General features: G+C 56.2%; 1 protein-coding gene across 3 annotated transcripts; it reads left to right on the top strand.

Annotated features, from left to right (window-relative positions):
* The first annotated feature begins 569 nt into the window (after nt 1-569).
* On the top strand, nt 570-12,000 carry LRRC32 (leucine rich repeat containing 32). Of its 3 annotated transcripts, XM_032259134.1 has the most exons (4): nt 570-995; nt 4,053-4,140; nt 8,016-9,941; nt 11,490-12,000. In XM_032259134.1, the coding sequence occupies exons 2-3, from the start codon at nt 4,057-4,059 to the stop codon at nt 9,918-9,920; spliced, it is 1,989 nt and encodes a 662-aa protein (XP_032115025.1). In that variant the 5' UTR covers nt 570-995; nt 4,053-4,056; the 3' UTR covers nt 9,921-9,941; nt 11,490-12,000. The 3 variants fall into 3 exon arrangements, with proteins under 3 accessions (XP_032115025.1, XP_032115026.1, XP_032115024.1); XM_032259135.1 differs by lacking the exon at nt 8,016-9,941 and having other exon boundaries at nt 579-995; XM_032259133.1 differs by lacking the exon at nt 570-995 and adding an exon at nt 1,039-1,850 and having other exon boundaries at nt 8,016-12,000.
* Nucleotides 12,001-12,463: the final 463 nt, after the last annotated feature.

Genomic DNA, 12,463 nt, shown 5'->3' with positions numbered 1-12,463 from the left:
ATACCACCACCCCATATTTGCACAATACTTTAAAAATTCGGGCAAGATAATGGTCAAATTGGATCAGACTTCACTTTATAGGTAGACTGGGCTTAAATCCCTGATTCTTATACGTTGTGTGACGTTGGACATGGCATTTAACCTTTCTGAGCCTCGGTTTCCCAAACCATAAACAGGGACCTTACTAGTCTCAGACTACTGGTTTTTATGTGTACACACTGCCTCCACCTAGCCTCAGTTTCCCTGTCCGAAAACTGAGGACTTAGACGGTGCTGTTTAACAGGCTGTTGAAGGCTCCCACAGGTGATGGAGGAGGACGGGTCTGGACATCAGAGCACAGTCCGGGGAGGAAAAGTGACCTGCCAGGACCCACCAGAGCGGACCACCGTGCTGCGGGGAACCCCCTCCGCGGCCGCCCCAGGGCCAGCGAAGGGTCATTTCCTTCCGCATTCAGCCCCGCCGTCACCTCTCCTGTTTGCCCCGCGTTAAGTGCGGCGGCGCCAGCATCTGGGAAATCGGGGCCAGGCCGGATTTCCTCTGCGGACCTGAGGCTGCTAGAGCCACCGCGCCCCCTCCGGACCCCGTGGGACGGCTAACTGCACGTGCCGCGGCCACCGGGACGGGCCTCTCCCGCGGCGCTTCCTCTGCGACCCCTCTCCCTCCTGCCCCTGGGCCCCCGCCCCTTCCCAGCCGACGTCCCAGGGTGGTGAAGAGGCTTCCCAGCCCCACCCCGTCCCGTCGGCTCCGGATAAACCGAGGCACGGGCCGGGCGCTAGGACCCCGCAGCCTCGCCAGAGGGGGGGCGTGGCGTGGCGGGCGCGCGTGAGAGGTATTTAAATTGCGGCCGGAGCGCGGGGCTCCCGTGGGGCAGCCGAGCGGCCTGCGCCTCCTCGGGCCGTGACCCCGGGGTCTGGCGCGGGGTGGGACCCGGGGGCGAGTTTGCGCAAAATGTGCGGAGGCTGCCCGGGAGAGGAGCTGCGGCCGCGCTGAGCCAGGTAGGAGCCGCCGGGCGGGCGAGGCTGGCCGCCCCTCGGGGGTCGCACTGTCGAGCGCCCCTTGCGAGAGCAGGCCGGGAGCTGGTCTCACGGGACGGCCCCCCAAAACCTCCCCTCCCGCTGCCCACATTGCGCGCGTGGAGCTGTGGCAGATCCTCCCTCGCTCCCGGGGAGGCCCCCAAGGCTCCGGTCTCGGCGCATCTTTCCCGCAAAGGGGTGAAGCTGGAGTTCCCGTTTGACAGCTGGGAAAAAAATGGCCTGAAGACCGGGACTTGCCCAGGAACACACAGCTAGGCAAGGGCAGACTGGAATTTGAATTCAGGTTTCTTGCAACACTCCCATCCTGGCTAGGCGTGGTGCTGCCCATCCCACAACACTAGATGGCCTGCCCACCTCTTGTAGTGGGGTGAGGGGCACCTACCGCTCTCCAAGGGGCTCTGAAGCCAGCCTTCTTCATGGGTGGTAAGATGTGAGGGACTCCCACCCCCACCCCGAGCTGCCTGAAATTCCGCCATCACAGCCACATTCCTTTGGGTTAAGGTCTAATTCCCCCGTGGGATGCACATGTCTCCAAAACGAGGCTTGTCCTTAGTGATTCACTGCTCTACAGGAACGTCCGCAGCAGCTCTCCCAGGACCCCACTCTGCCAGTAAGTCAGCCGAGGCCAAGAGGAGGGAGAGAAAGGACCTCCCAGCCCAGACTGTGAGCTAGTCAGCCCTGCTCCTGCGTGGGAGGGGTCGTTAGCAGGGCTTAGGGAAGGAGACCTTGGTCTGGTATCGTGGAAACATTTGCTCTGGAGGCAGATGAACTGGATTCTGATCCTGACTCTGCTATTTGCTCCTTGTGTGACTTTGGGTAAGTCACCTCTCTGAGCCTCCTTTTCGTCATGGGCAAAAGAAGACAGTTCTGTAGCAGGGAGTTGGCTCAGCATGTGCTAGAGAAAACACAGGATTCAGGTCATGTAGACCTGGATAAATCCCTGCTCCAAAGCCCTTATGAGCTGGGTAACTCTGAGGATAAGTCGCTTCACTTTTTGGAACCTCAGTTTTCTCATCCGTAAAATGGGAATTACAGTAATTGCCTCAATAGGTGATTGTGAGAATTAAAGGAGATGATATAGATCAAGTGCTTTGAAGACTGTCTAACATTCTTAAATGTAGGGGTGGGCTTATTGTGATAGTAATCTTACCCCCTGTACCCTCGCTCTCTCTCTTTCCCTCTCTCTCTCTCTCTCTCTCTCTCTCTCACACACACACACACACACACACACACACACACACACAGTCTTTGGCACTTTTCTGAGTTGGACTCCTGAGATGTCTCGTGCCTCCTTTTGCCCAGGCCACTTGTCTGCAGGCTTGGGGCCTCCCCAATGAGCATGCCTCACCTGGGATGCTCAGCCCTGTGAGGGTCACTGTACCAGCTGGGAAAGACAGTGAGGACACAGGGCACCTTTGCCGCCATTCTTTGCCTGATCATCACAATAGTTGGGGCTGGCCAGTGACAGAACTGGACAAGATTCAATCCAGTCATCTTCATCCAAAGCTCATCACTAACGGGTTCCAACAGTCAAAGACACTGCCCTCAAAAGCCCTGTAAATGCCATTTCTCCTGCAGCATCCTTCAGATGCTGAGGGGAATAGGCAGAGGGGAAGCGGTTCAGCACGTACTCAGGGAGCACCCACCGTAGGCAGCCGAGAGTGTGGATTTGAAGAGCACAGACCCAGGAGCCAGGCTTGCCTGGGCCAGCGGCTCTTTAACCACGTGACCTCAGGCATAGTACCTAAGCTCTCTGAGCCTTCCTTTTCCCATCTGTAAAATGATCATGGAATCAAGTCATTGAATGTTTCTGAGGATGGAATGAGTTCATGCCTAGAAAGGGCCAAGAAAAGGGCCTTGTGCATAATGAGGGTTCTGTAAGTGGCATCTCATTTGATTCTCAACAAAACCTGGTGTGGCTGCCATTAACCTCAAATGAGGAAACTGAGGCTCAGAGAGGTGAAATGACTTGTAAGGTCACGCAGCAGGAAGGTAAAGAAGACAAGATGGAGCAGTCAGATGTGGGTGACTCTGAGTCCGGTCCCCTTGGAAGGCTTCCTCTTTAAGACTCTCTGTCTGTATCACCATTGCTTCTTTTTTGTGTTCAGTTTTTTTTTTTGAGCTCCCAGTTCCCAGCACAGAGCCAGACCTGAGGAGGCATTCAGTAAAGGTGTGAATGAATGAATGAATGAAATTCATGGATGGATTTGTATGTCCCTAGCACTTGGCTCATGTCCTCAGTGAGGGAGTGAGGGAGCCTCCAGCAGCACTGGGATTTGACCCTGCTGAGGGCCTGTGCGCGGTCCCTTAGCCCCACCCCTGGCTGCTCTCAGAGTAAAGGGCTGGCCCAGGAGGCTGGATGTGGCTTCAGTGAAAGTACAGAGCCTGCCAGGCTGTTCCTGGGGAAGTCCGCAGAGCAGTGCTGGGGCAGCACAGGCCTCCTGTGGGGCTTCCTGTCAAGGCCTGGGCCCAGCCTTGAACAATGGCAAGGGCCGGAGAATCAAAGGGCAAAATATAAGGTGGGGGTGGGTGGGCAGAAAACAAGGAATTCCATGTAGAGACTGAGGAGCTGGGATGGACGACATCTGTGACCTGGGTGGAAATATAGTCAGAGGCCCACTCTCCAAGCCCCCCTCCACCCCCACACCCCCAATCCCTGGCACTGAGCATGGCCCAGAGCAACCCTTAGGGTCCGTCAGCCTCTGTGCATCCCCTCCAGGCTGTCTTCCACCAGGTGAGGTCTTTTGAAAGCCCCATCTGACTAAGTCACATGCCTTTTTAAACTCTTGCTTCCCCTGGGTAAGGGGCCGACTCCTTGGCCTGGGTGAGAGGCCTTCTGTGATGGGCTGCAGGCCCATTTCCCACCTGCTCCCTGCCCTGCTCAAAACACTTTTATTCCAGCTCCAGCCATGCTCTGGGGTTCCCCAAGAACAGGCACGGAATGGGTGGGCATGGGGGCTGGCAGTGGGAAGGAGCCAGGGGTCTTACAGTGTTCCCCTTTCCTCTCCCCCTATACAGAGCCATGAGCCCCCAGATCCTGCTGCTTCTGGCCCTGCTGACCCTAGGCCTGGCTGCGCAACACCAAGAAAAAGTGCCCTGTAAGATGGTAAGATGCTCTACCCAGACAGGGTGAGGGCCACCCCACCTCCCTGCCCTAGGGTGTGCTAGTGTCCCAGCCCCAGAAGTCAGGAGTTAGAAGAGTCAGGAGAGAAAAGGCAATGCACCTTGCATTTAATGAGCACCTATTAGAATGTTTAAATACCTTGTTTACCCAACAGTCCTACCAGGTAAGCACCATTATTCTCATTTTGCAAAGGAGGAGACTGAGGCTTGGAGAAGTGTGACTTGTCCAAGTCATTCAGCTGGGAACAGTGATTAGACTGTATTCCCCCAAGCTGTCCCCACGAGCACTAGGCCCCGCTGGAATGATATATGTGTGGGGAATTTGGGGTAGGCCAGCTGGGAGGGGCTTCTCTGTGCTGATTCCCCTTGGGGACAAATCCCCTTCCTAACTGGGCTCCTTGACTTGGGACTTCCCACTGGGAAGCCTCTCACTCCTTATTGCGCAGGTCAAATGCTGCCATCTCCAGGAAGCCTCCCCAGCCCCCTCCCAGGCTGACCTAGTCTGGTCACACCCTTCCTCTGGGCTCCTGCGATCCCCAGGCTTTCCACTATCTCAGCACTGAGCAGACTGAGCACGTGGGGTGATTGGTGAATGGGTCCAAGCCCATCTCACCTACCAGACCATGAACTTCCTCAGGGCAAGGACGGCAAGGACCAACTTTGATTTGCTTCTGTTCCTTTTCCCTGCCCCAAGCCAGGAAAACTAGCCATAAAATATTTTTTTTTTTTTTTGAGATGGAGTCTCACTCTGTCACCCAAGCTGGAGTGCAGTGGCACAGTCTCGGCTCACTGCAACCTCTACCTCTCAGGTTCAAGTGATTCTCCTGCCTCAGCCTCCTAAGTAGCTGGGACTATAGGCATGTGCCACCACACCTGGCTAATTTTTGTATTTTTAGTAAAGACAGTGTTTCACTATGTTGGCCAGGCTGGTCTTGAACTCTTGACCTCATGATCCACCCACCTCGGCCTCTCCAAGTGCTTGGATTACAGGCGTGAGCCACCGTGCCTGGCCTCCTAAAGTTCTTGTGATCCTATGACATACAGGGAAAAGAGAACACGTAGGTCCACTGTAAGGCCAGGCAGTCACTGAGGTCAAGGCCAGAGCCTGGCTGGGAAAGGACAGGCCCTCCAGAAGCCCCTCCTGGACCTGAGACCTGAAGAAACTTATGACACTCAACAGGCAGCTGCTTCAGGAGGCAGGAGGTGCTGGCAGCTGCCTGCCCGCAGCCCTTCCCTGGGGGTGAAATGTCTCCTGTTGCCACCACTCTTCTTGCTCTTCAGAGCCCTTCTGACATTCCTGGAGCCCAGAATTACGGGCAGAGAAGGCCTCAGGCATCACCAAATACAAACACACATTCTACCTCAGGGAGATGAGGCCTGGAGGGGAAGGCCTTGACCACCCAACAGGCAGAGGGGAAGCGGGTGAGTTTTGGAGTCTGGGGAAATGAGATAATAGATAGGAAAGCGCTTTCTGAACCAGCATGGGGAGAATACACACAGGAGCTAAGAAGACATGCGACCTACCAGGGACCTACGAACCCAGCTCTCCTTGACTGCCTGGTGTCTCTCCTTACCTTGTGTTCCTCCATGATGAGATGGTGAAATGGAGTTGGATGGCAAGTCTTTGCTTCTCAAAAGGAATCTGGGCAGTGGCATCCTGATAGCCCAGGACAGTGGGTGGGAGTGCTAAACTCTGGCAAAGGGCCAATTCCTCCAATTCCCTCCCACTGTAAGTCAGGCAATGCTGGGAGCTCAGAGCTGAAGGAGGCATGGGGACCCCGGAAGTGCAGCTCTGAGCACCGCCCTGGCCTTAAAGCCCTTCCTGGACTGAACTGGAGAGCTGGGCCTCCCAGTGCAGCCCTGCCTACGAGCAGACCCTACTCATCTTGGGGCTCTCAGGTGGAAGCACAGAGCTGGACCAGGAGAGGAACAGGCAGGCCTGTGTTCCTTCCCTACCAGCTCAGCCACTGACTCACAGTGACTTCCTGCAAGTCACTGCCATCTTCAGGCCTCAGTGTCCCCTTCTGGGAAGTGGGTGAACTGAACTCTTCTTGCTCTAGCCGTCTTTGACTGTATTCTTAAAATATCAATCATCTTGTTTTCTTTCCTCCCAGAGAAGTGGTTGATTTAGTACCTCAGACCTTTACTAAACCAATGATGTCTGGAACTCCTTCATTAGGAAAAAAATGATCTGCGAGTCAGGTCCAAGGCACCCACATTCACCAAACCAGTCCCTGTTTGTTCTGAGCTCGCTGTCTAGCAGGTCCCCACACACACAGCCACAGTTCAGCGGGTTAGAGCTCTGAGAGGAAGCACAGTCATGGATGGGTCCCTGGTGGAGGAGGCCCTGAAGCTGTGTGAAGAGTTCACGTGTGGATCTGGTTGGGGATGGAAGGTGCATCCAGTGCAGGGAGGAGACCCAGCAGTGGGTGTGGGAAGGCATGATGGGCAGTGGACAGCTGTGGTCACTGCATGTGGGCTGGGGTGGGAGGTGGGGGACAGGTTGGCAGGGGCTACAAGCAGCCTCGAACGCCCTGCTGAGGGTCCCAGACTTCACCCTGGAGGGATTTAAGCCAAGATACCACACAGTCAGAGTGGAACTTTTGAGCAGCTGTCAGGCATTTAGCAGTGAATGGGTCAGAACCGGTCAGCGGAGACAGAAGCTGTGGGTGGCGAGCCTGAGCCCAGTGATTGTGGAAGTCAGACCCTTTTCTGGGAAAGGCTAGGGTTCCTGGAGGCCTGAAGAGAAAAGGGAGACCTGCCTTTGCACAGAAGGAATTTTGGGCCCAGAAGGCACATCTGTGGAAGAACAAGAGTGGGGCCTTTGGTTGCTAAAAACCTGGATTCAGATCCCAGCACTGTTCCTCACCAGCTGGGCGATCCCTTCCCCTCCCTGAGCCTAGATTTCTGTAAATAGAGGTGATCATATCAGATGGGCAGGCTATGGTAGAAACCAATGGGGCCACAGGACTGCAAGTATTAACTAAGATGTCAAATGCTGAGTGGCTGCTGGGGAAGGACATAAGAAAGCAGAGTGGTTATGGGACTTCCTGGAAGTCACACAACACAAGCACCATCTTGTCACCAAAGACTGTGAATTTGGCCCTGGCCATCTTTTCCCTGCCCCTTGCCACCTCCAGAGTCCCAATCCCCTGACCCAGCCTGGGAAGAAAGCCACCCCCTATAGGGGGCAGGTAACAGCAGCAGAGAGGAGGCCACATCTGGGAAGCATCCACAAGGAAGGCAGGCCCCGGAACCCAGGCTGTGCCCACAACACGAGAGCGTGAATGAGGTCTGAGGCAGAGACCGAAACAAAAACTGGTGACAGAGCACAAATTACAGTTTTACTTTTGGAAACATTTCTCCCAAAGTAAAGAAATTCCCATCTACTGCTGGAAATTTAACTATCTGTGCCCTAGAAGGGACCCAGAATGTGGAACCAGGAGCCCTGGGTCCCAGCTCTGCCTTGCTGCTCACTGGCTCGGGGCCACTCTGTCGGATATACAGCTGTTTCCTGTAAGAGCGGTAATAATGAGTACAGGGTTTCTCTTTGTTGGTTCGTTTATCCTTCTATCTGTTATCATCTCTCCATCTATCCTCCCATGGAACCCTCATTGAGTTCCTTCCTAATGCCCAGCACTGTGCTGGGTGCCCAAGATGAATCAGGAGCCAGACAGGTCATCCAGACATGGGGTGATCAAGCTGTGATGAGGAAAAGTTGAGCATTCTGGGAGTCCACGGGAGAAGGGTTCCCCATCTGGGCAGGGGTCTCATAGTCCTTCCTGGGTAAGCATGTCTGGTTTCATCCCCTGCCACGCCCACTCATGCCAGCTGTCTCCCCACCCTGCCCCTCCCCAGGTAGACAAGAAGGTCTCATGCCAGGGCCTGGGCCTGCTTCAGGTCCCCTTGGGGCTCCCACTGGACACCGAGACCCTCGATCTATCTGGGAACCAGCTGCAGAGTATCCTGGTCTCTCCCCTGAGCCTCTACACGGCACTTCGTCACCTCGACCTGAGCAGCAACGAGATCAGTTCCCTCCAGCCAGGAGCCTTCCAGGCCCTGCCCTACCTGCAGCACCTCAGCCTGGCCCACAACCGGCTGGCAGTGGGCACTGTACTGAGTACTGGCGGCCTGGGCCCCCTGCCACACGTGACCTCCCTGGACCTGTCTGGGAACAGCCTGTACAGCGGCCTGCTGGAGCAGCTGCTGGAGGAGGCGCCCCGCCTGCATACCCTCTCACTGGCGGAGAACAGTCTGACTCGCCTCACCCACCACACCTTCCGGGGCATGCCTGCGCTAGAGCGGCTTGACCTACATAGCAACGTGCTGATGGACATCGAGGACGGCGCCTTCGAAGCCCTGCCCCGCTTGATCCATCTCAACCTCTCCAGGAATTCCCTCACCTGCATCTCTGACTTCAGCCTCCAGCAGCTGCGGGTGCTGGACCTGAGCTGCAACAGCATCGAGACCTTTCAGACGGCCCCCAAGCCCCAGGCCGAGTTCCAGCTCACCTGGCTTGACCTGCGGGAGAACAAACTGCTCCATTTTCCTGACCTGGCCGTGTTCCCGAGACTCATCTACCTGAACATGTCCAATAACCTCATCCGGCTCCCCACAGGGCCACCCCAGCACAGCAAGGCCATCCACGCACCTTCCGAGGGCTGGTCAGCCCTGCGCCTCTCAAACCCCAGGGGGAACGCCAGCGCCCACCCCCTTTCCCAGCTCTCGAATCTGGATTTGAGCTACAATGAGATTGAGCTCATCCCCGACAGCTTTCTTGAGCACCTGACCTCCCTGTGCTTCCTGAACCTCAGCCGAAACTGTTTGCGGGCTTTTGAGGCCCGGCGCTCAGGCTCCCTGCCCTGCCTGATGCTCCTGGACTTAAGCCACAATGCCCTGGAGGCACTGGAACTGGGCACCAGAGCCCTGGGGTCCCTGCGGACGCTGCTCCTTCAGGGCAATGCCCTGCGGGACCTGCCCCCATACACCTTTGCCAACCTGGCCAGCCTGCAGCATCTCAACCTGCAGGGGAACCGGGTCAGCCCCTGTGGGGGTCCGGATGAGCCTGGCCCCTCCAGCTGTGTGGCCTTCTCCGGCATCTCCTCCCTCCGCAGCCTGAGCCTGGTGGATAATGAGATAGAGATGCTCAGGGCAGGGGCCTTCCTCCGAACCCCACTGACTGAGCTGGACCTCTCTTCCAACCCTGGGCTAGTGGTGGCCAGGGGGGCCTTGGCAGGTCTGGAGGTCTCCTTGGAGGTCCTGGCACTGCAGGGCAATGGGCTGGCGGTCCTGCAGGTGGACCTGCCCTACTTCAGCTGCCTCAAGCAGCTCAATCTTGCCGAGAACCGCCTGAGCCACCTTCCCGCCTGGACACAGGCCGTGTCACTGGAGGTGTTGGACCTGCGGAACAACAGCTTCAGCCTCCTGCCAGGCAGTGCCATGGGTGGCCTGGAGACCAGCCTCCGGCGCCTCTACCTGCAGGGGAATCCACTCAGCTGCTGCGGCAATGGCTGGCTGGCAGCCCAGCTGCACCAGGGCCGAGTGGACGTGGACGCCACCCAGGACCTGATCTGCCGCTTCAGCTCTCAGGAGGAGGTGTCTCTGAGCCACGTGCGTCCCGAGGACTGTGAGAAGGGGGGGCTCAAGAACATCAACCTCATTATCATCCTCACCTTCATACTGGTCTCTGCCATCCTCCTCACCACGCTGGCCACCTGTTGCTGCCTCCGCCGACAGAAGTTTAATCAACAATATAAAGCCTAAAGAAGCCGGGAGACACTCTAGGTCAGTGCAGGAGCCTGAGGTACAGAGAAGAGTGAGGCCTGACTCAAGGTCACACAGTGACCCAGGGTCCCAGAATGCTGGTCCCCAAATCGCAGCCCAGTACTTCTTTCTCTGCCACCTGCTGCATCAGCAGGTGACTCCCTTCCCGGGCTGCACTTTGGGTCCAGCTGTGGAAGCCAGAGGTTGGGCGGTTTCAGGGACAGCAGAGAATAATGTTGACCCATCAGATCAACAAATCTTCAATGAGCATCTATTTTGTGCCACACCCTGCTCTGGGCACTGGGAATGCTGGGAAATGAGATATATTCCTGCCCTCGAGAATCTCCCAGTCTGGTAGGAGGGGTTGCTGCAGAGCCACACAGTGACCACGCAGTGTGCTCAGGGCTCAGGGCCTGAGGAGTGAAAGCCCAGGGGTCTGGAGCTCGGCAGGCCCTGCTGGTTCAGGCCAGAGTCCGGCTCCGGCAGTGCCAGGGCCAGGGAGGGCCAAGCCTGGGAGGATTTGTCTGAGACATTTCAAAGCAGACTGTTTGTCACATCCGATAATGACTTTCAGCCGCTCTGAAAATGAAGCGCTTATGACCGAAAGAGAGAACTGGAGCCGTCCGAGTGTGTCTTGGATCTGGTGCTGTTAGGTGGGCTGTGGCGGCTCCAGCAGGGTCTGGTTAAGGGGTCCAGCCCAGCGCTGGGCCATTCTGTCTCCTGCCCTGGACAGGCCCTCTCTCTACCTGGCACTCTCATGTTGCACACCCTGACCCTAGTACTGCTCTAAGCCCCTCCCTGCCCAGCCCCGCTTCTCCATCCCAGCCCCACCTTGGCTGCTGCGCCAGGAGCTAGAATCTTAGATGTCTGGTTCTGTTTTGCACCAGCTTGGCAGATGTGGATGTGAATCGAGCCTTGTGTCTGCCCCTATATGACAGCCCCTAGAGGTTGGTATTTTATGCCTATTTTATAAAAGAGGAAACTGAAGTTCTGCAAATCTCCCTTCAGGGCCCCAGCTAACTAATGCCATAGGTGAGATTCAAACCCTCATCCTTCTGTCTCCAGGGCCTGGATCTTTGCCACTGCAAGGGCTGCAGGCCATTAAGAGGACAGGAAGTGGTCCCACATAGCCCAAGCAGGGTCTGGAAGCATCTTGTGCCATGCACATCTGCTCTCTCCTCTCTCCCAGGCAGGCAGCCGCAGGCTCTCTCCTCCTCCTTATTTCCCTCCTCCCCTCATTTGCACCCTGGTATGGGTTCGCCTGTTCTCTCCTTGCTCTTGCATTCTCTCACTCCCTTTTCCTCTATTGAGCAGAGCCTGGAGTTTGAGACTATTGAATCCAGCCCCGGCCCATTGCATAGATGGGGAAACTGAGGTTCAGAAAGAGAATGAAACAGAGAGCTGTACAAGTCAATGTCAGAAGAGTCAGACCTTATTTGGTGGGATGAGATGGGGGTTGGACCAGAGTGATGTCCTCTCTTGGCTGTCACATCACAAGATAATGCTGGCTCCAAACTTCCTTTCTGTATGTCATCTTGCAAGGATTTTTTTTTCCCTCTAAAAAAGCAGGTAGAATTGCTCACCCAGATGACCCCTGTCCCTCATACCATGGAGTCATGAACTGTCTGGGAAGAATGGAAGCCCTGGGACCAACCCAAGACCCTGTGTGACTGTCTTCATCAGCTTACCTGTGCTTGGCCCACAGTCTGGCTCATGATGTGAACTCAGTAATGTGTGATAAAATGAAAACGCCACGTCTCCATCCCATTTTGCAGATAAGAACACCAAGGCCCGGAGGAGTTAAGGGAGAGTCAATGGGCAGAGAGCCAGGGCTAGGCCCCGGTGATGCATGGAGCAGCCAGGCAGACCCAGTCCTGGCTGGGATCAGGACCACAGGTGCTACTGCACATAACGCTCTTCCTTAGGCCTGGAGGCCAAGGTATGGGTTCCCACGCCTGATCTTTGAAAACACTACACAATGCTGCTGTCAATTCCCAGGACCCAGGCCACAGCCCAGGCCTAGGGCCCAGCTCTTTGTATAACCTACCTGAATGTATTAAAAGCATATTTTGGAGAAGCAGTGCGGTTGCCAGCCTCCTCTTTGCTATCTGATTCGTTGCATTCACTTGAACCCTGCCCCTCAACTCCCATATGGTTCTTCAATCCTCATGGCAAATCCCTGGGGACACGGAGGCTCCGGGTCAGCACCACTGTGGACCTTGGAGCCTCAGCTACTAGCACAGCCCCTGCTACACCTGTCACCCCACACTCAACAGGCGACCCTGCTCCCCAAGGCTGAGAGGCTGGGGGCTTCCGCTTGTTTCCTTCCTGCTACAGCTACAGGCCCCTCCCCTTCTCTGTGCTCAGCCCTCTGTGCCCCATCTCAGAGGCGGTGCTGCCCCTCCTCCTCGGGGGTCCCCAGCCCCATCATGCTCTCTTCTGCCTCCAGCCTCTCCGTCTCTATTCACATCTTCCTCTGAGACTTCAGCTGGACTCAAGACTTGCCCGTCTTAATAGTGAGAAGCCCCTCAGCCACTTTCCCC

Source organism: Sapajus apella, unplaced genomic scaffold (assembly GCF_009761245.1).
Source record: "Sapajus apella isolate SASKATOON/1434 unplaced genomic scaffold, GSC_monkey_1.0 scaffold106, whole genome shotgun sequence".
NCBI lineage: Eukaryota > Metazoa > Chordata > Mammalia > Primates > Cebidae > Sapajus > Sapajus apella.
Note: the sequence above shows the minus strand (reverse complement) of the source record. Positions and strands in the feature narration are given on the sequence as shown.

What these genes read in the sequence shown, in the direction of transcription:
- LRRC32 (XM_032259134.1), top strand. Translation starts at nt 4,057, where the DNA reads ATGAGCCCCCAGATCCTGCTGCTTCTGGCCCTGCTGACCCTAGGCCTG. An exon ending in AAAAAGTGCCCTGTAAGATG is followed by an intron (nt 4,141 to 8,015) that starts GTAAGATGCTCT and finishes GCCCCTCCCCAG; the next exon opens with GTAGACAAGAAGGTCTCATG.